Source organism: Myxocyprinus asiaticus, chromosome 8 (assembly GCF_019703515.2).
Source record: "Myxocyprinus asiaticus isolate MX2 ecotype Aquarium Trade chromosome 8, UBuf_Myxa_2, whole genome shotgun sequence".
Lineage (NCBI taxonomy): Eukaryota > Metazoa > Chordata > Actinopteri > Cypriniformes > Catostomidae > Myxocyprinus > Myxocyprinus asiaticus.
The window spans coordinates 37,088,780-37,111,974 of NC_059351.1; the positions used below are offsets into that span (position 1 = coordinate 37,088,780).

The following is a 23,195-nucleotide window of genomic DNA, read 5'->3' on the forward strand; positions in this document are numbered from 1 at the left end:
GACTTTAGAATGCAACATAATGAAGCATTAAATCTACATGTTGCTTCCGAATGTTCATGTATCCTGAAATCAACCCATCCTGTTGAATTACTGAAAAGCGCCATGCCCAATCAGACATTTTTGCATCACTTTAAACATGATCATCATTCCCTCTGGCGCTACTGATAGCGCATTGCTGGAGCAATCTCCGAGACATGGGTTCTGGTTCCATGGAAACCAGGGATGAATATTGTTTACATAAAAATAGTGAGCATGACTTGGAGGTTGCATTTTCGCTCTAAAACTACATTTTTACTACCATGACAGTTTGTTTTAGTGTCAGGTTTGGGTTAGGGGGGTAGGGTTAGTAAAATATGCATTTATTAAAAAAAATAAAAAAATAAAAAAAACTTGCTTGTAGCGCTACTCTGGACATTTCAGCCGGAAACTGTAGCACACATGTGCCCATACATTGAAAACTTGCTGCTTCTGCCACTGGGTCACAGTGGTTCAAATTTAGGTAAGCACAGACCGATTTTAACAGCAGAACCTTTGATCTACTGTTGCCAAATTCACAGTGAGATCAGTATGTAAAATGTTTGGTAACATAACTGTGATCAGTTAACACATTATTAAAAAAAAAAAATAATAAAATAAAATAAAACAACCTCTGGAAGTTGGCATTTGTTGAGACAGCATGAACCAGCCTTTAGTTATATATATATATATATATATATATATATATATATATATATATATATATATATATATATATATATATATAATGGACTAGTAAAAGAAACTGATTTAAATGCATTTAACTTCAAAGCAGTGTACTACCAAAATATGTAACGGAAATTGGACTCAACAGACAACAAAGATGTACATTTTCATCTACATTTTTATGTACAGTATGTGCATTTTTTAATTCACTTTGGTTTTGTGATACTCACATGGTAAAGACATCCAGAGCATCAATAGGCGACCGTGCAACATTAAAGTAGGTCTGCAAGATGGTGACGGTACCAGAGAGAGCCTCATGACCACAGCCGCAGAATAGCGCCACTCCAGCATAAAGCAGGATGGTGGCGATCAGAGAGGCGTAGGGGATCCCACTCAGGCATTTGAGGCAGCATTCAGAGCACCCTGAGAGCAAGAATAAGAGTACATCCATCCAAGTGCTACAACAGCAGTAATATAACCAACATGATCACCCAGAAATTCGATGTGCCGCTTCCGAATGTTCATGTACCCTGAAATCAATCAATTGCATCAATTCAAATACATGATCACCTTTCCCTCTGGCACTACTGGTCTCCAAGACATGGGTTCTGGTCCCTTGGAAACCAGGCAGTAATCACATTCATATAAATAATGGTGAGCGCAATTCAGAGGTAGCATTTTAGCTCCAAAATTACAGTTTTACACAGCTAATGGTTATGTTTAAGTTTGAGGTTTGTAGACTTAATAAAATATGCATTCCTGTTAACTGTATCACTTTTTTTACAACTAAAAATACATCTTGTTTTTGGTGCCAACCTGTGGACATTTCACCTCAGCAACACTTCCATTTTCGGCCACAAGGAGCAGTGTTTTGAATTTTGGTAATCACAGACCATTTTCAGCAGCAGAACTTGCAACCTCCTTTCACTGAATTCCCAGTGTGATCAGTCTGGTATAACAGCCAGTAACAATGGTTGCATAATGAAGTATGTACAATAACAATTTAAGATGATGCTTTATTCTTTATTTGGATCCACATTAGCTTTGACAAATTTATTTCTATCTAGGGTCCGCAGAAAAAAACACAATATATAAATAACACAATATAAAAATAATTATGACTGACAAATATAAGGATAAAACTCCTACAACCAATTCAGCAAAAACACTGTTCCACATTTTGTTCACCATATGATGAAGGCTACAAATTAAACTACTTAATAATAATATTGTTATCTTGTAATTATACTGATGCTGTTAATGTGCTTACAAATAAAACCATTTACTGTGGTTTAAGTGTCTCTGCAATAACATGATTCATTCAGATCTACAAAAACTTCACCAATTTCAGAGCAGCGACAATATATGGGTCATCATAAACAAAGCCTCAGCAAATAAAGCAAAGGAACTCCACCAATGCAGGGAAGCATAGCAGATAAGATCTTTAAAGGATATTTTCAATCATTCCTTATTGTGGAGCTATCAAAGAGGGAGTGATTCCCTCCTTCACAACACACACAACCACTTGTGTGCCCTGAGGCAATGACTCAATACAGAACATACAGCTCAAGCTGAATTCTTACGGATCTTGAGCTCACATCCTATCTTTCCACTGAGCACCTTGTTGCTCAGTTGCTGTTGGTGCAATGGCATTGTATCTGCATTTCTTTTCAGTCCTGCTTGTAGCTGTGCCCCAGACCGTGCTGTTTACAGGAGTGTGGAAAATATGTATTCATATGTATTCGTATTAATATGTATTTCAGCAGTGTCCCGTGATGTCACAGGGAAAACAGACTAAAACCTCCATTACACCTTGAGAGCAGCCTGCAGCTCTGAACACAGTATAAATGCTCTGGAGAGCAAGAGAGTGTTACTCAAAACATGTATTATGTGTGCCTGACTTAATCTAGAGGAATGCACAGATTAAAACAAGATTAAAAGAAAAAAAAAAACAGTATAGCCTACTGGAAATGCAGTCAGTGCTCAAATGTTTAATATGGTGTGATTTATGGTTTAACGGTACAGGACATTCTTGTTAATTATCTTTTGTTCAAACAATAATAAAATAAAATAAAGAAAATTTAAATAAACTCAATTAATTCAATAGATTTGTCCAGAAAAACAAATAAAGGGTGTGGAAAATTATTTAGACACATTTAAGGTCTGTTCTAAACCAGAAAAAGATAAATGATATCTCTTAGGGACATTATTGTATATTTGAACAGCCAAGAGTATTTTGCAACACAACTACAGTATGTAAAGTTCCCCTTCTGTCACTCACTCGACGTTGTGTCGATGTAGTGACACTAGGGGTCGCCCTTGGGAGCCCCAAACACTTCAGATCTTTGAGAAAAGGCCAATGAGAATTGGCGAGTGGAATTTGCATGCCACTCCCCCGGACATACGGGTATAAAAGGAGCTGGCCCGCAACCACTCATTCAGATTTTTTCTTCGGAGCTGAGCGGTTGTGTGTCAGCAAGCTGTCTTCCACTACCGGTCCATTCACCTCCCAAGAAGCGTTTGCTGTTGGACATACGGTGCATTCCAGCGTCTTTTCTCTCCTTCTGCACAGATCTGTGCAGATTACGCCCCTGGGTGCTTCGACAGCGCTAAGAGAGTTTATATTCCTGCAAACACATTGACGTGAACATCTTTTTAAAGACACGTCTTTTTCAAGATGCCTTTCCATCTTTGTGTGATTCCTGGATGCGGTCGCTATCTCTCCGCTTCCGACGGGCACTGCCTCACATGTCTGGGTCGTAATCACACTGAGGCAGCATTTGTGGATGGTTCATGTTCTCATTGCGAGAATATGACCATGGCAACGTTGCGGTCGCGGCTTTCCTTCTTCCGGGGGAAAGCCACTCTAGCCACCTCCCGCGCCATGCCTTCTACCTGCGGGTATGAGATCGGCCCAGCTGGCACTGGAGGCGATTTGGGGGCTTCAATGGGTGTGGCTCTGCCGGGTAAATCCCCACGGACCTCCCATTCCCCAGTCGGGTTGGAGTGGAACCTCCACCCTCCCCTGAGCCCTCGTGGCTAGATGATTGGTTCCTGGGTTCGGGGCACCGCTCACAGCCACGCCACGCACGCACGCCCCCCCCCCCCAGTCCCTTTCTTCCTGGAAGTGCACGACGAGCTGACGAGGTCATGGAGGGCACCTTTTTCTGCCCGAAACCGACCTCCCAGCTCGTCTGCTCTCACTACCCTCGATGGCGGGGCGGCCCACGGGTATACGGAGGTCCCTCAGGTGGATAAGGTGGTTGCGGTGCACCTGTGCCCGCAAAGCGCAGCCACCTGGCGGGATCGCCCGGCACTCCCTTCCAAGGCTTGTAGGACGACGTCATCTCTGATGGCCAAAGCCTACAGCGCCGCTGGTCAGGCCGCCTCTGCCCTGCATGCCATGGCCCTCCTGCAAGTACACCAGGCCAAGGCACTAAAGGAACTGCACGTGGGTAGTCCTGACCCCGATGTGATGCAGGAGCTACGCTTGGCGACCGACCTCACCCTCCGGGCGATGAAGGTCATGGCACGAGCACTCGGCAGGCAATGTCCACCCTCGTGGTCCAGGAACACCACCTATGGCTGAATCTGGTCGAGATGAGGGACGCGGACAAGGTTCGCTTTCTCAACGCCCCCATCTCCCAGATCGGCCTATTCGGCGACACCGTCGAGGACTTCACCCAGCAGTTCTTGGTGGTGAGGAAGCAGACGGAGGCTATACAACACATCTTGCCCCGGCGCGGCTCAAGATCTGCTCGTGGAGGGCGTCCCCCTGCGGCGGTGAAATCCCAGGTGGCTCCGCCTCAGCCCGAGCCTAGTTCTCGGCCCCAGCGTAGAGCCCCACGCAGGAAGCTGATGCCCCCCGGCACGAGGACACGGAAGGCTCCTAAGTGACGACCCAGGGAGCGAGATGTCTACTGCAAACCCGGAGCTGGTATCCAGACCACTCCATCCCCCGGTGGAGGGCCGGGAGGCAAATCCTTGGTTTCCTTTTCTTTATGTTCACCGCACCCCGAAAGGGCTGCGGTATCCACATTCTCAATAAAAGAGCGTTTTCCTCACTCCCTCGGTCACATAGCCCGTGTTTACGACTGCCATTATCACGGCAACCAGGCACTGAGCACCTGCGACTTAGACGCCATGAACGTGGGCCCCCCGCCTTCACGCGTCCAGTCACACCAAACTCACACCCATGGCCAGGTGGTTGTGACGGACTATGAGGACGGTCAAAAGTCCCTCCTCCCCTGTCTCTGACAACCCCCCCGATGCCGGGTACATGGAGCAAGGTAGGTGCTTCGAAGTTCCCCTCAGTGCAGCCACGAGTTCGAGATGAAGTGAGTCTCCTTGACGTGGCATCCCCTGCTCCCTCCCGCCATGAGGCCCCACCCACAGGTACGTTAAACGCAATCATCCCCTTAGGAGATTGGACGCATGGCTAGCGCTTTCCAACCTGTTGCGGTGGTTGGCCAGGACCATCCGATTCCGCTACGTGATTCAGTTCACCAGGTGCCAGCCCCGGTTCAGCGGCGTCTGCTTCACTTCAGTGAAGGGCGAGAATGCCGCCACCTTGCATGCGGAGATCGCTACCCTTCTGCGCAAGGACGCGATAGAGCCTGTCCCTCCAGCCGAGATGAAGAAATGGTTTTACAGCCCTTACTTCATCGTACCGAAGAAAGGCGATGGACTGCGGCCAATCTTGGACCTGTGAGTTCTGAACCGGGCCTTGCACAGACTCCTGTTCAAGATGCTGACACCAAAGCACATTTTGGCGTGTGTCTGGCATCAAGATTGGTTCATGGTGGTAGACATGAAGGATGTGTACTTTCAGGTCTCAGTTCTACGTCGACACAGACCCTTCCTACAGTTTGCTTTCGACAGCCGGGCATATCAGTACAAGGTCCTCCCCTTCAGCCTGTCCCTGTCCCCTCACGTCTTCACAAAAGACGCAGAGGCATCTTTTGCCCCGTTAAGGGAAGTGGGCATCCGCATACTCAACTACCTCGATGACTGGCTGATTCTAGCTCACTCTCGAGAGTTGCTGTGCGCACACAGGGACCTCATGCTCAGGCACCTCATCCGGCTAGGGCTTTGGGTCAACTGGGAAAAGAGCAAGCTCTCCCCGGTTCAGAGCATCTCTTTTCTCGGCATGGAGTTAGACTCAGTCTCGATGATAGCGCACCTCACGAGCGAGCATGCACAGTCGGTGCGGAACTGCCTGAAGTCATTCAAGCAGAGAACAGCGCTTCAACTGAAACACTTTCAGAGTCTCCTGGGGCATATGGCATCCTCGGCACCAGTCACACCACTAGGATTGATGCATATGAGACCGCTTCAGCACTGGCTTCAGACTCGAGTCCCAAGATGGGCATGGTGCCACAGCACACATCGCGTGGCCATCACCCCTATCTGCCACCACTTGTTCAGCCCTTGGACAGACCTTGCATTTCTATGGGCAGGAGTTCCCCTACAGAAAGTGTCCAGGCGCATCGTCATTACAATAGATGCCTCCAAGCGAGGCTGGGGCACCGTGTGCAATGGGCATGCAGCCGCTGGCTCCTGGACAGGACCATGACTGTGTTGGCACATCAACTGCCTCGAGTTGCTGGCAGTATTGCGTGCCCTGCGGAGGCTTTTGCCATTGATCCAGGGCAAGCATGTGTTGGTCCAGACAGACAACACAACGACAGTAGCGTATATAAATTGGCAACTCGCCCGCCGTCTCCTCTTATGGAGTCAGTGGTGACTGAGGTTGCTGTGGGCCACTCACATCCCAGGCAACCTCAACACCACAGTGGACACGCTGTCGCAGCAGGTGACGCTCAGGGGAGAGTGGAGACTCCACCCCCAGGTGGTCCAGCTGATTTGGAGTCGGTTCGGCAAAGCACAAGTAGACCTATTTGCCTCCCGAGAAACCTCCCACTGCCCACTCTGGTATTCTCCGACGGGGGCCCCCCTCAGCCCAATCACGCTGGCACACAACTGGCCCCGGGGGCTGCGCAAGTATGCGTTACCCCCAGTGAGCCTACTTGCACAGACCCTGTGCAAGGTCAGGGAGGACGAGGAGCAGGTCACCTTCGTGGCCCCGTATTGGCCCACCCAGACTTGGTTCTCAGACCTCATGCTCCTCGCGACAGCCCCTCCCTGGCTAATTCCCCTGAGGAAGGACCTTCTTTCTCAGGGACGGGGCACCATCTGGCACCCGCGCCCAGACCTCTGGAACCTCCATGTCTGGCCCTTGGATGGGACGCGGAAGACTTAAGTGGCCAACCACCAGCACGAGGCAGCTTTATACACTGAAGTGGCGTCTGTTTGCGAATTGGTGTTCTTCCCGAGCTGAAGACCCTCAGAGATGCACAGTCGGGTCAGTGCTTTCCTTCCTGCAGGAGAGGCTGGAGGATTGGCTGTCCCCCTCCACCTTGAAGGTGTATATGGCCACCATAGCGGCACACCACGATACAGTGAACGGTAAGTCCTTAGGGAAGCACGACATGATCATCAGGTTCCTGAGAGGTGCCCGGAGGCTGAATCCTCTTAGGCCATGCCTGTTCTCCTCATGGGATCTCTCTGTGGTCCTCCTGGGCCTTCACGGAGCCCCTTTGAGCCGCTAGAGTCAGTTGAGTTGAAAGCCCTCTCCTTGAAGGCAAAGATGTGCGCTTCTTTTCCCATGCGAGTTCACGAACCCGTGAACCCTGGATGTCCTTCCTCCCTAGCCCTGTGGCTCGCGAATTCAGCGGAGGAATTCACAGCTGGAACCAGTACATGTGCTAATATGCCCTAACTGAGGTAGGTGCTCCACAGGTGCCGGTTACTCTGGTAACCCCCTGTGATGTATTTTCTACAGTACAGTCTCCCTGTCTGCAGACCTGCGTCTCCCTTCGACAGAGCCCTCTCTGTCCCAGTCGCCGTGTTTGTAGAGCTCCTCCCCTTTCAGGCAGGACCTACCACCGTGCCCCTTCCATGTGCGGCTCTGAGCCCACATGACGTGCTTGCCACATGTTACCTCCCCTCCGAGCAGGATGTGGTCTCCGCGGGGTCTTTTCCCCTTGAAAGAATAGGATAGGAAAAGAAAACCTTCCCCTGCGCATATATTGAGCATTAAAATGGCCCCAGCCAAATAACTGAATACTCTGTGAAGAGAAAACATAGAGAGAAAAGACTGCGGCTGGCGCGGCCTGCTTCCATACTAGATACATCTCTTCCCTCCCTAGGGATGTGGGGAACTATATGACATTTTTTGGGGCATTGGGGGAGGCTATGTGCAGACCGGTGCACCTGCTACTACGCACACAGCAGCTTGCTTGCACCTGCACCGGCAGTCCACATAACATGGTTCAGCTAGTTGTGGCATTTCGTATAGGGACCCCTAGTGTCACTACATCAACACAACGTCAAGTGAGTGACAGAAGGGGAACGTCTCGGTTACTGTCGAAACCTCCGTTCCCTAATGGAGGGAATGAGACTTTGTGTCCCCCCTGCCACAATGCTGTACTACCTGCTGAAATGGCCAGGACCCTCTCTCGGCTCCTCAGCACAAAACCTGAATGAGTGGTTGCGAGCCAGCTCCTTTTATACCCATATGTCCGGGGGAGTGGCATGCAAATTCCACTCGCCAATTCTCATTGGCCTTTTCTCAAAGATCTGAGGTGTTTGGGGCTCCCAAGGGCGACACCTAGTGTCACTACATCGACAGAACGTCTCGTTCCCTCCATCAGGGAACAGAGGTTACGATAGTAACCGAGACGTTTTAAATCACCTCCAACAACCTAACTTTTGTTATATGGTTGGCTGCATTTTAATATTTGCATTTAGCATTGTATTAGCTCTCCATGACCCTATCATAATAGACCTGCAAACTATTTTTGGGTCACGACCCACCAGTTGAAATCATACTTGTCTTCAGTGTTCTTACTATCATTTGAATCTCTATCATCAGGTCACTGTAGATTTGCATGCCACATTTAATGTAGATAGATTTTAATATTCGGGACTGAAGAGAAACTTATTTATCATGCCAATAAACAGCATCAGACTGACATCCCTGAGGTGTGCTTAGGATGCAGTGAGTCTTGGGAGTACTGAAACAGATTAATGAGGAAGCCAAAGAATGTGTGCTTTGATCTCAGTGGGATGAGACTTGAGATCAATACTCTGCTGGGATACACTGTCAGTGGATAATACAAGCCTAAATCTAGCTCATCAAGTTCATCCCTCCTCATGCCACTAGCAGGTTCCATCAGGAAATCTATAAAACTGACATAAATTGAAAGTAGGAAAGTAAAAATGCTCTGTGTAAGCTCAATCCAAGTTCTTACAGAAAGGATCGTTCTAGTGACAGACTGATATATCAGCCAAGGTGATTAATCAGCTAATATTTGGCCATTTTGAGATTATCAGCATCAGTTATAAATCTACAGACAGCCTTGTCAATATGTAAATAACTGTTTTAATTTCTGTTTACAATGTTCTTTTTCATTGTATATTTTTGAGTAAATATTTGATAAAAACATAAGTGTTTATTTCATTTCATTTATTGCACACCTCATTTACTGTCATTAAATTGTATTATGTATACACAGGGTTGAGGAGTAATGGAATACATCTATTCAAAAAATACAAAATATAAGTAACTGTATTCCACTACAGTTACAATTTAAATCATTGGTAATTAGAATACAGTTACATTCTAAAAGTATTTTGATTACTGAAGTGATTACTTTGCATTTTATTGTCATTTGTTTCATTTAATATTTAGTCCTTTCAGATGGAAAACATTTATACATATAAATGATGCGATCCAAAGTGCATTTGAACAGCAGTGAAACACTTTCTTATGATGTGTTACATTCATATGAGCAGACAGAGAAGTAAGTTTGAAGCATGTTTGGAGCAGAAGAAACAGAAATAAACCTTGTGTAAATTGTAAGCTTTACGCTAAGCTAAAATGCTATTTCTAGCCATTTTACATGCACGTAACCAGGCACAATCCTATTTTTTTATCAAGGAAATTCATGTTAGATCATAATTTCTTTTTTTCTAGTAAGACCTTTGATATTAGGGCACAAATCGTATTCTTGATGATAATTTTTGTATTGTTTTCCTGTAAAAATATCTAAAGATCCTTAAAATAAGATCAATTTGATTTATCTTGTTTTAGAAACAACACTGCATAAGATATTTAGGTTTTTAAGAGAATGTATTTTTAACATGTGTAGTTTGTCTTACTGTACTGAGTTTTTATAGTCAAAATAAGTGAAAAAATCTACCAGTGCTGAAGAAGTAATCCAAAGTATTTAGAATACGTTACTGACCTTGAGTAATTTTTTTTGCTGACCCTTTATGCTTCACAGAGCTAACGTGTGCTTCTAAATCACTTGCACCTTTATTAGCAACTGACACATAAGTGCCAGCTTTACATGTCATACTTTCTGCTTTCCACGGATCTCGACCTGGTTGAAAGCATGGGAATTTTTTGTGCAAATCTTCTGTAAATTTGCACTTTCGTTTGGGCATTGTTTCCACTCAGCTGTCATTTGCTGCTACTGTCAAGCAGCTGTTTGATGCAGAACACAACAGCGCTTTGCGCATTCATGTAGAGATTGACAGGCAGGAATTTGGCCAATGGTTGCTGCAAGCCTCTTATAATCGACCAATTGGTGTGTGAGAAGGCGGGACTCACAAAGAGGGTTTAAAGCAATGCAAATATGCGCGCACACACAGTGAAGTATTAGATCAGATGCACATCATAATGCAACTAAAACCGAATCCCGGACATTTTCGCAAATTTAGAAATCTCAGCCGGATGCTTTTTTAAGGTCTGAAAAAGAGGACGTATGGTCACCCTAACTCTGTATGGCTTGATTTTAACTAGAGTCCTCAAGATGAGCACAATGTCCAATGCCATTAAGTGACACCACTGACAGACTGTCCAAAACAAAGCTCATTACAACTTAATACATCTCTTTACTGCATCACAAATAATAAATGAAGCACTATATAGACAGGGTGTAAATGGCTAGCACTTTCATTGGCACTGTAATGGAAGAAGACAAGCACCCTATAAATACTGACTATCTAAAGTTTAGAATATTGAGAATAGCAGTCATAAAGAATTGCTTCTCACAGATATTAATAGCTTCCTGGGCTCAGTAGTATATCAGCTGAACCCACATTCTGCCAGCTTGTCCACTGGTCCAGAAGATCTGAATCAGAAACCATTAAAACGGTAATCTCCTTACTTTACTTTACTTACTGTGCATTTTATTCACTTTCACACAAATCACAAGTACAACTATAGGAAAGTCATTACCCTTTAATTGCTCTTAACTGCTTTACCAGTAGATGGCACATATTTTACATAACAGATTTCAATAAACCTTCCCTTTAAGACAATGTGCTTGTTACATCACACTAGCTGGGTTGCTGTAAGCATCTACTTATTGAAAGTTGTGTGCGTTCCTGAAGAAAATACCACACTCGCACAACTCTCCGAGCCCTTACTCTCTAACTGGAGTCACCAGCCTTTAAGGACTATCCCAGCAATCCAGAGGTCCTCCTCTACAACGTGACATTATAAACACTTATTTATCACACTATTACTCACACAGTGCTATGTTATGATATTGAAACACTTTTACTCTTTCACATAATTTGAAAAACTTTTAATGCTTTTATTACAGACTCACCTACATTTACACATTTATTCCAGCTCACCTCATAGAGTGTTGGACATTGGACGTGGTTCGAGATCAGTCAAGCATGCAAGCTGATTCATGAGACAACAGTGTCATAAAAGTGACAAGAGATGATGTGGTTGCTTCAGAAAATATGCTTTTCACTTCGCATTTTGTTTGAGGACACTATTGGTTAGGTTTAGGCATCATTTACTCACCCTCATGCCATCTCAGATATGTATGACTTTCTTTCTTCTGCAGAACACAAATTATGATTTTTAGAAGAATATTTAAGCTCTGTAGGCCCATACAATGCAAGTGAATGGGTGCCAAAATGTTGACGCTCCAAAAAGCACATAAAGGCATCATAAAAGTAATCCATATTTTCAGAAGTGATATGATTGGTGTGGGTGAGAAACAGATAAATATTTATGTAATTCTTTGCTGCCCAGCTGGGGGCGGTATGCATGAATAATTTGAATCACCAAAAACACAAGAAGAAGAATGTGAAAGTGATCTGTTTCTCACCCACACCTATCATATCGCTTAATAAAGATATTTATTTAACCACTGGAGTCTTATGGATTACTTTTATGCGGACTTATATGATTTTTTCAGAGCTTAAAAATTCTGGCACCCATTCACTTGCATTGTATGGACCAAAAGAGCTGAAATATTCTTCTAAAAAACCTTCATTTGTGTTCTGCAGAAGAAAGAAAGTCATACACATCTGGGATGGCATGAGGGTGACTAAATGATGAGAGAATTTTGGGGTGAACTATTCCTTTAAAGGTAAGATGTCTGTTTTGTGTCTACCTCTCATTTGATTTAAGATCACCATTGGTTAGGTTTAGGTTAAAGTTTTAGGTTAGGGAGGTACGTTTTACTCATTAAAACCTCCATCTTATATTGACCTTAAAAACCTTGTCTGATTATGACACCATTCACTCGCTTTTGGCGCTAGCATTAGTATAATTTCTTTGTGTTACAAAAGCTGTGAGATCACAATCCTGTGAATCATGGCTTGAACAACATTCACATATTTATGAAATGACCTTTCAGGAATATCATGATATAGTTGTTCTAGGTGAAAACAGTCTACTCCAACCATGCTGAAGTATGTGTGTGGCAAGCTGGAGTGAACAGACAGATCGATTGATAACCATAACATTACTCCTGTCACTGCTACACAGAGCCTCTCCTGACAGCACAGTACATAATCCACCTCTCTCTTTCTTTTTGAAGGTGAAGTGTGTAATTTATGTGTCACTAACCTCACCAAACAGAACTGCAAAAATACTGACTGTTTTCAAACTGGTTTCCCAAACACTTTGTCTTTCATGGGTCAGTCAAACAGCTAGTCCCACTCCTAAATCACACCATTGGCTCATCCAAAGTTGTTGCATTGAACTGGTCAGGATGCTCAGACAAACAGAGCACATTTTAATAATGCCACAGAACCACAATGTTTACATTTTCTGAGGGAATCAGCCAAAAAATTACTTTTTTCTTAATATGTCTCTGCATATTAAGCTAGGATAGACGAAAATATTTTATCACTGAAAACATTTTACTTATCGCCTTCAACCCACAGAATGGCTTTATAAATGGATGTCAACAGCAGCACATTACACCACCCTTTCCCTCACTCAAATATAATGCTAAACAGCAGCTATCACTCAGAAAAGCTCAGCAGATCCAGGACCCTGAAAGGCTCTGTTAGCCGCAACCAGGTGCTGGCATGACTGGAATACGAAACAGCTCCCCAATGTGCTGCTAATGGCATGCTGAGTGACCAGAGACCAACCAGAGAAAGAGACAGAGGGAGGAGCTGATGCATCACATCTGTGTGTGTGAGATCTCTGGCGTTATCAGCACATGCACAGTACATCAACCCTGACATATAGTGCATTTTCAAATGAGCACTCAACAACGAACATTCATAATGTATTCTGCATAATCATGATTTATCTTCTACTTTGAGCTGTGTGTGTGGGCAGGTTTAAGTGGTTTGAGGACTTTTCTTTTAGGTTACAAACTGGTAATTACAAGGGAATTATGCTATAAATGTGGTTTATGAGGACATTTCTAGTGTCCCCATAATTCAAATCGCTAAAAAAATAAAAAAATAAAAAAAGAAAACACCATACTAAACGATGTTTTATTGAAAATGTAAAAATGCAGAACGTTTTTTGTGAGGGTAGGTTTAGGGGTAGGGTTAGGGGATAGAATCTATAGTTCGTACAGTATAAAAATCATTATGTCTATGGAGAGTACTCATAATAATAGCTGCACCAACATGTGGGTGTTTAACAGATTCCATCTCTTGTTTTCCCAATTTGCACTAACAGGTTTGAAACCGTTTGCTCTGTTTAGAGAGGCATAACCAGTCTTGATAGATTACAAAAGACACCAATTACTTTTTAATTAGCCACATTGATCTGACACACCTGAACGCTTGGTCAGAGATTAGATGCTGAGACAAAATTGCTTCATATTCCCATTGTAGTGCATTATTGTAACGTGGCAGGCAAGGATGGAGGATCTAAGTGCAGCTTTTAAATGGAAATAAAAGATGAACAAAGTAACTCAGAAAAAAATGAAAACAAAACACAGGGAACCCGGTACAGAACATGAAACTACACATGAAGACTGACAAAGGAAACAGGGAAACAAGGGCTTAAATACACAGGGGCAAACAAGGGAACGAGGAACACCTGTAGAAACAATCGGGGAAAACCAATCATAAAATTAAACTACAAAAGGACTACAAACTAACAGGAAACAGGAATGTGGGAACTAAACAAGAATTTCAACATAAGTCAATGCAAAAAACAGGGAATATGTGACAGAGCCCCCTTTTAAGGAGCGGATTCCAGACGCTCCAAAAAAAAAAAAAAAAAAAACATATCCATGGGGTGTGGGGGAAAACAGGTAGTTCAGGGGGGCACAAGGGGTAAACAGGCAGTTCAAGGGGACACAAGGGGCAAGGGGAGCAGAGGAACAAGGCAAAGTTAGGGAGGCTTGAGACCAAAGCAGAGCTGGAGGGATGGAGAGCCAGGGTGACACTGCAGGCTCAGAGGACCAAGTTGGAACCAGAGGTTCAGAGGGCTGATGTGGAGCTGGGGGCTCAGAAGACCAAGGCAGAGCTGGTGGGAGTGAGGACCAAGGAGACCAGAGCAGATCAGGTGGATGGCCAGGAGACCAAGCCTTTGGCTATTATTTGCGTAGGCCAGGGGGCCAGCTGTGTGCCAGCTTGTCTATGCTGAGAGGAGCCTCGCTGAGGGCGTACCAGAGCGGGCAGTGGGAGGATTCTTGGGAGGCGAACAGGTCCACCTGTGCCCATCCGAATCGACTCCAAATCAGCTGGACCACCTGAGGGTGGAGTCTCCACTCTCCCCTGAGGGTAACCTGCTGTGACAGCGCATCCGCTGTTGTGTTGAGGTTGCCCGGGATGTGAGTGGCTCCCAGCGGCTTGAAGAGCTGCTGACTCCAGAGGAGGAGACAACGGGCGAGTTGTGACATACAACGAGAGCGCAGACTGCCTTGGCGGTTGACATATGCTACCATTGCCGTGTTGTCTGTCCGAACTAACACGTGCTTGCCCTGGATCAACGGCCGGCACCTCCGCAGGGCAAGCAGAATTGCCAACAACTCGAGGCAGTTGATGTGCCAATGCAGTCGCGGACCCGTCCAGAGACTGGCGGCTGCGTGCCCATTGCAAACAGCGCCCCAGCCCGTTTTGGAGGCGTCTGTCATGACCACAACGTGCCTGGAGACCAGTTCTAGAGGAACAGCTGCCCGTAGAAACAAGAGGTCAGTTCAAGGGCTGAAAAGACGGTGACAGACCGGCGTGATGACCACGCGATGTGTCCCATGGTGCCATGCCCATCTCGGGACTCGAGTCTGGAGCCAGTGCTGAAGCGGCCTCATATGCATCAACCCAAGCGGGGTGGCCACCGCCGAGGATGCCATATGCCCCAGGAGCTTGTAAAAGTTTCTGTTTTCTGTTTGAATGCCTTCAAATAGGCCAGCACTGACTGGGCACGCTCGTTCGTAAGGCACGCCGTCAAGGAGACAGAGTCCAATTTCAAACCGAGAAAAGAGATGCTCTGAACTGGGAGGAGCTTGCTCTTTTCCCAGGTGTGAGAGCACCAGGTCTCTGTGTGCGCACAACATGTCTCGAGAGTAAGCTAGGATTAGCCAGTCGAGAATGCAAATGTCCACCTCCCTTAACGGGGCAAGGGCTGCCTCTGCGACCTTCGTGAAGACACGAGGAGATAGGGACAGGCCAAAAGGGTGGACTTTGTACTGATACGCCTGACCCTCGAATGCAAACCACAGGAAGGGTCTGTGTCGAGGAAGGATCAAGACGTGGAAGTACGCATCCTTCAGGTCTACCACCGCGAACCAATGTTGATGCCGGATGCTCGCCAGAATGCGTTTTTGCGTCAGCATCTTGAACGGGAGTCTGTGAAAGGCCCGGTTCAGTACTTGCAGGTCCAAGATTGGCCGCAACCCACCACCTTTTTTCGGTACGATGAAGTAGGGGCTGTAAAACCCCTTCTTCATCTCGGCTGGGGGGACAGGTTCTATCGCGCCCTTCCATAGGAGGGTAGCGATCTCCGCACACAAGGTAGCAGCGTTTTTGCTCTTGACCAAGGTGAAGTGAATACCGCTGAACCTGCTTACTTCTACAGCTAGCTTACTGGCAAACTGAATCACGTAGCCGAGTCGGACGGTTTGGATCAGCCATCACGATGGATTGGAAAGCGCGAGCCAAGGGGAATCAAGGGGACAACGTCGGACGTACCGGCAGGTGGGGCCTCGCGGTGGGGCGGAGCACAAGGTGCCACACCACGTCGTGGCCGTGCTGAGTCTAGGGACATCGAAGCACTTACCTGGCTCCTTGTGACCACCCCCGGAACAGCCTGGGACGGGGGGGGAAGAGGCCTCGTAACCTGTGGAGACTGCCACATCGGGGGTGGCTGTGTGCCACAGCTGGGCGCTTAGGGGCGGAAAGGCCACCACTGGAGCGCCAATCCTGCAAGAAAAAACCCATGGACAGTAATCGTGGTGACGACCGTGCACACTGGGTATGTGACCCAATGAGGAAGGAAGCCGCTCTTTTGCTGAACTGTTAGGTATCACAGCCACTTGGGCATGTGGTGTAATCAAACAAAAAGGCAACAAAGGATTTTCCACTCGGGCGTCTGCTTCCTGCAGTGGGCTCCATGCCGGGGCCGGGCCGAAGGGGCGGTGCAGTCACTGCAGGGGGACGCCCTTGGCGATGAGCAGACAGGGTGCGGGATCTTGAGCCGCGCCGGGGCTGGATGTACCGGATTGCCTCCATCTGCTGCTTCACCACCGAGAACTGCTGGGCAAAGTCCTCGACGGTGTCGCCGAATAGGGGGAATCGCCGTATAGCCCCTGGCCACCCCGCCATCGAGGGTAGTGAGAGCGGGGGAACTGCGGAATCGGGGCCGGGCAGTAAAAGGTGCCTCCCACGATTTCGTCAGCTCCTCGTGCACTTCTGGGAAGAATGGCACTGGAGCGGGGCGTGGCTGCTTTGAGCAGCGCCGTGAGCCCAGGAACCAATCATCAAGCCGCGAGGGTTCAGGGGAGAGCGGAGGGTTCCACTCTAACCCAACGCTCGCGGCCGCCCAGGAAAGCATGTCTGTCATTTTGGCATCGGCCTGTGACTGGGCAATTGTCCCCGAAGGGGGAAGCCCAGCTGAGGCTTCTGCATCTGACTGGACAAGCCCGCTCTCCGATGCTGCGCTCGAGAGCTCATCATTTTCACGGGCTCCGAACAAGAAGCCAGACTCACCGTGAGACGAGCCGGCGAACTCATCTGGAAGCCCGATTGGGGCAGACGAGCGTGCTGGGGAATGGGAGGTCCGCGGGGGGATACCCGGCGGAGACGATCCCATTGGGGTCCCCAAATCACCCCCAGTGCTAGCCGCGCTGGCCTCATACCCGTAGGTAGAAGGACCGAGGCGGGGAGCCGCTGGGATGGCTTGCTTTCTTACGAAGGCAAGCCACGACCGCAAAGTTGCCATGGTCATGTTCTTGCAATGAGAACATGAACCATCCACAAATGCTGCCTCCGTGTGGGTCGCGCCCAGACACGAAAGACAGCAATCATGACCATCCGAAGTTGAGAGATAACGACCGCAACCAGGAATAACACACAATCGGAAAGGCATCTTTAAAAAGACGCATCTTTAAAAAGACGTTCCGTGTGTGCCGTTCTTTTACAGGAAAAAAGCTCTTTCAGAAAATATACTCTTTTGTTTTTCTGCCGAAGTGCCCAGGGGTGTTCTCTGCAGTGCACCAGTGCAGAGGAGGGAGAAGCCGCTGAAATGCCCCATCAGATGCAGCAGAGGTGAATGAACAGTAGGATTCAGCTCAATGATAATGACCGTTCGGATCCCAAGAGAAAATCTGAATGAGTGGTTGTATATCAGCTCCTTTTATACCCGTATGTCCGGGGGAGTGGCATGCAAATACCACTCGCCAATTTTCATTGGCCTTTTATCAAAGACCAGAGGTGTCTCGGGCTCCCAAGTGTGACCCCAAGTGTCACTACGTCGACACAACTTCTAGTGAGTGACAGATAGGGAACATAATTGTAATTTTGGTACAATTCTTGGCACACCACCCAGGACCTAACTAATTTTCAAACCCTGGTAAAGGCCCTAGCTGTGATACACCTTTAATAGTGGCACCAGCCTGTACTGCCTGCTTAATTAGGGGACCCATACCCTGCTTGCATTCATTTATTAAATTAGTCACTCTTACTGCGACTTCTACATTATTACAATTGCTGCATTATCATGATAATGTGCTCACATATGCTTTAATTTTACACAAAGGGTGCACAAATGTGACCAAAATTTTTTGAGTCATTTTCATTTTCACTACATAAATTTTACATACAGTACAGTAGTAATTGTAATAAATGCTTCTCTATTGCAGTCCACAGCCAAGGGTTTTCTACTTGCCTGTCATTTTAATGAATAAAGTCCTAATCAATTCAGGAGATATGAAATAAGATTTTACTGGGGAAAAAAATAGTGTTAGAACCTGGCATATATCCAGATGCGCGGTGTCATCAAGCGCACATTCTGCCTGTTTAAGAGATGATCCTGGTATCTGAACCAAAGTGGATGCTGTACAGCCCCACAGGGTGTAACTAATATGGTGGTCTGAGGCATCCTCCGCTACACTGCGCTCAGAATCGGATCGCAAGATCAGAACTGTGCGTGAAAACTGTGTTAAGCAGCGATTTTTGTGGCTATGTTTGCACCGTTGCCTGACCCACTTAATTTCTTTAGTGAATCAGGTGCTAAACCAGTGCAGAAAGCACGTGCAAAAAAAAGCATTTTCACACCTTTTGCATAACACCTTGACTGGAAATGACTCACAATAAAACTTGACTTCTGAAATTGACTTCTTGTAATTGTTATATTGCATATTTAAGCATATTATTTTCATGTTTAATAAAGTATATTTTATCCCCATCATTACTGAATCCTCGTTTTATTTTTTTAGTTTAAGGTGTTATTGTGTGCATTGCATAGACGCACTGTTGTAGTATTACTGTTCACTTGCCTTATCAACTGTGGCTGTACAATATAATATATAAATAACATTCTTCCATTTAACTCGAATCAGCCATATCACTGGTGGTGGTTTGTTATCAATTTAAAAGCACTAAGAGTGTTTTTTATCTTCATCAAAGCAAGTAATATTTCAGTTTTAAATGTTTAATCGTATAACATAATATCAACATGAAAATAGCATGTTATGACTCCAGCTCTGAATATCTCCTAGTCATGATAATACACAGGTGATATCCAGAGGTAAGCTTAAATCATGAGATCCATCCACACAGAACAGCAATGCCGAAATATGACTGACATAAAGTGTTCTTCTGCAAATTGCTAGCAATTTTAAATTTCAACCACATATGTCATGAGAGAGCACAAAGATGTGTGGTGCAGCTTAAAGACCAAGTTTTAATGTAAACCTTCATACAAAAAAGAAAAAGCTGAAATCTGTTAGTTCAATCCCTGGACATAAAAGTAGCCATAGTTGAAGAAACAAAAATTAATATTATATACACAGTATATATATATATATATATATATATATATATATATATATATATATATATATATATATATATATATAAAATGATAACAATAAGAATTACAATGTACAGTTAGGCCAGCAGGCAGACCAAGACCCTGAGGCAGCCTTTTCACATGCCCCTTAATTCCCCTGGGATTGACAAACAGGACATACAAAAGTGGCAGGCTTTCATTAAAACATGTGAATTAGCAAGAAATCTTTGTGTTGATTGCTTTGTGCTCTTCTTAGTTTCACACTAGAATTGTTAATTGGACAGCTCCATATGGGAAAGTTCAACAGAGCCACCCTCTGAGATTAAATGAATTAGTGAAATATATTTAACAAGCTGCTGTTTCACCAATCACTGAACTGCATTTGTATTAGAGCAGCTCTTGCAAAATCACCCTTACGCAAAGAAAACATATTTCCTTATATATTAAGGCTCAATATATTAAATAATTTTCAGTATATTCATAATTATATTGAATAATACATTGTGTTAATATATTACAATATACTGAGTAATACATAAGGAATTGCCGCTTTTCATATATTGGGAAATATATGATAATATATGTCCTTATATATTGTAATGTATGTCATTTTATATTCAATAATACACTTCATAATATATAGATGTGCATGTGATAAAAAATGGTAGTGTGTGCTTAAATATATTTTAACATAAATGTAGTCACATTTATATGGGAATATGTATGAGCAATATATGTACACAATTCTGAGCAAAATATATACTGAAATATATATATATATATATATATATATATATATATATATATATATATATATATATATATATGTCCATATATGTAAATATTTATATATTCATATATATTCATTTACATTTTACATTTATGCATTTAGCAGACGCTTTTATCCAAAGCGACTTACAGTGCACTTATTACAGGGCCAATCCCCCCGGAGCAACCTGGAGTTAAGTGCCTTGCTCAAGGACACAATGGTGGTGGCTGTGGGGATCGAACCAAATTCATTCATATAGTTACATATATATCTATATTGAGTATACATACATTTGAACATATATGCACTATATTTTAACATATATATGGGAACATGTATGTTAAATATATATACACAAATCTGAGATAAATGTATTCTGTAATATATATCCACATGTATTAATTATATATTAATAAACTCAGCAAAAAAAGAAACGTCCCTTTTTCAGGATTTTTCTGTAAAAATCCAAATGACTTTACAGATCTTTATTGTAAAGGGTTTACGTAAACAATGTTTTCCATGCTTGTTCAATGAACCATAAACAAGTAATGAACATGCACCCATGGAATGGTCATTAAGACACTAACAGCTTACAGACGGTAGGCAATTAAGGGCACAGTTATAAAAATTAGGACACTAAAGAGACTTTTCTACTGACTCTGAAATACACCAAAAGAAAGATGCCCAGGGTCCCTGCTCATCTGCGTGAATGTGCCTTAGGCATGCTGCATGGAGGCATGAGGACTGCAGATGTGGCCAGGGCAATAAATTGCAATGTCTGTACTGTGAGACGCCTAAGACAGCAATACAGGGAGACAGGAAGGTCAGCTGATCATCCTCGCAGTGGCAGACCACGTGTAACAACACCTGCACAGGATCGGTACATCCGAATATCACACCTGCAGGACAGGTACAGGATGGCAACAGCAACTGCCCGAGTTACACCAGGAATGCACAATCCCTCCATCAGTGCTCAGACTGTCTGCAGTAGGCTGAGAGAGGCTGGACTGAGGGCTTGTAGGCCTGTTGTAAGGCATGTCCTTACCAGTCATCATCGGCAACAATGTCGCCTATGGGCACAAACCCACCTTCGCTGGACCTGACAGGACTGGCAAAAAGTGCTCTTCACTGACAAGTCGCAGTTTTGTCTCACCAGGGGTGATCGTGTTTATCGTTGAAGGAATGAGTGTTACACTGAGGCCTGTACCCTGGAGCAGGATCGATTTAGAGATGGAAGTTCCGTCATGGGCTGGGGCAGTGTGTCACAGCATCATCGGACTGAGCTTGTTGTCATTGCAGGCAATCTCAATGCTGTGCGTTACAGGGAAGACATCCTCCTCCCTCATGTGGTACCATTTCTGCAGGCTCATGCTGACATGACCCTCCAGCATGACAATGCCACCAGCCTACTGTTCATTCTGTGCGTGATTTCCTTCAAGACAGGAATGTCAGCATTCTGCTATAGCCAGCGGACAGCCCGGATCTCAATCCCATTGAGCACGTCTGGGACCTGTTGGATCAAAGGGTGAAGGCTAGGACAATTCCCCCCAAAAATGAGCGGGAACTTGCAAGTGCCTTGGTGGAAGAGTGGGGTAACATCTCACATCAAGAACTGGAAAATCTGGTGCAGTCCATGAGGAGGAGATGCACTGCAGTACTTAATGCAACTGGTGGCCACACCAGATACTGAATGTTACTTTTGATTTTGACCCCCCCCCCCCCTTTGTTCACGGACACATTATTCCATTTCTGTTAGTTAGTTGTTGAATCTTTTTATGTTCATAAAAATATTTACACATGTTAAGTTTGCTGAAAATAAAAAGCAGTTGAAAGTGAGAGGAAAGAGAGAGAGAATTCTGTAAAGAATTGGGGACCTTTGTAGGCATATTGGGACTATATTTTTGAGACATTTAATGCTGTATGTAAACCCATGCATTAACTAATGAAAGAGAAATGAGTTGAGTGTTTCAATAAAGCTATTACATGTAAAAATGTAGTACAGTTTTTGTCTTGTTATTGCTATATATATATTTTTTATATGTATCAATATATAGCCATACGTGGTTCATGCATATATTGCAGAGTATTGAAAAATGTAAGCATTAGATTCTCATATATGAAAATGTATTATTTAATATATCACATTATATTTTCCAATATATTCACATATATTTTTGTTTCGTAAGGGCAGTCTGTTCCTAGATGGACTTGCTGTAATTGTATGCATTAAAGACATTATGACAGGTACTGAATTGTATGACCTATAAATGAGTTTCAAAAGAGTACTTGGCATACAGTATAAAACAACTTGGATACTACTGTAAATGTTCAAATATAACAAGCAAAAACCCTACAGTCAGGATTATACTTAAAACAAGACTTCACGGTGACAGTTGGTTGGAAAGTGAATCGGCGGCTAAATGCATTTTCTGATGCTTTACAGGAGCGATGAGCTAACACTGTATGGAAGTAAAAAATTTTCAGCCCCCCTTCCTCTCCCCCCTCTATTCATCTCATTCACTCCAGATGACTGGTGGTTGAGACAGAGCCATCCTGCCAGATGTCAGGTGTCACAGAAATCAGTGCAGCTTAGACGTCTGAACTCAGGATTATCTAATGAGACACAGTACTGCATGTTTCAGTGTTTCCTACATTCATAATATATATAAAATATATATATATATATATATATATATATATATATATATATGTATATATACTGTGCATCCGTAAAGTATTCACAGCGCTTCACTTTTTCCACATTTTGTTATGTTACAGCCTTATTCCAAAATGGATTAAATTCATTATTTTCCTCAAAATTCTACAAACAATACCCCATAATGACAACATGAAAGAAGTTTGTTTGAAATCTTTGCAAATATATTAAAAATAAAAAATAAATAAAATCACATGTACATA

General features: G+C 44.4%; 1 protein-coding gene across 3 annotated transcripts in view; it reads right to left on the bottom strand.

Moving 5' to 3' along the window:
* The window catches only part of LOC127445451 (neuronal membrane glycoprotein M6-a), a 107,350-nt gene that overhangs the window by 11,805 nt on the left and 72,350 nt on the right, over positions 1-23,195 (bottom strand). For all 3 annotated transcript variants that reach the window (XM_051705538.1, XM_051705537.1, XM_051705539.1), the window contains exon 2: positions 933-1,125. In XM_051705538.1, the coding sequence (XP_051561498.1) occupies positions 933-1,125 (193 nt within the window). The remainder of the gene's footprint in view (positions 1-932; positions 1,126-23,195) is intronic.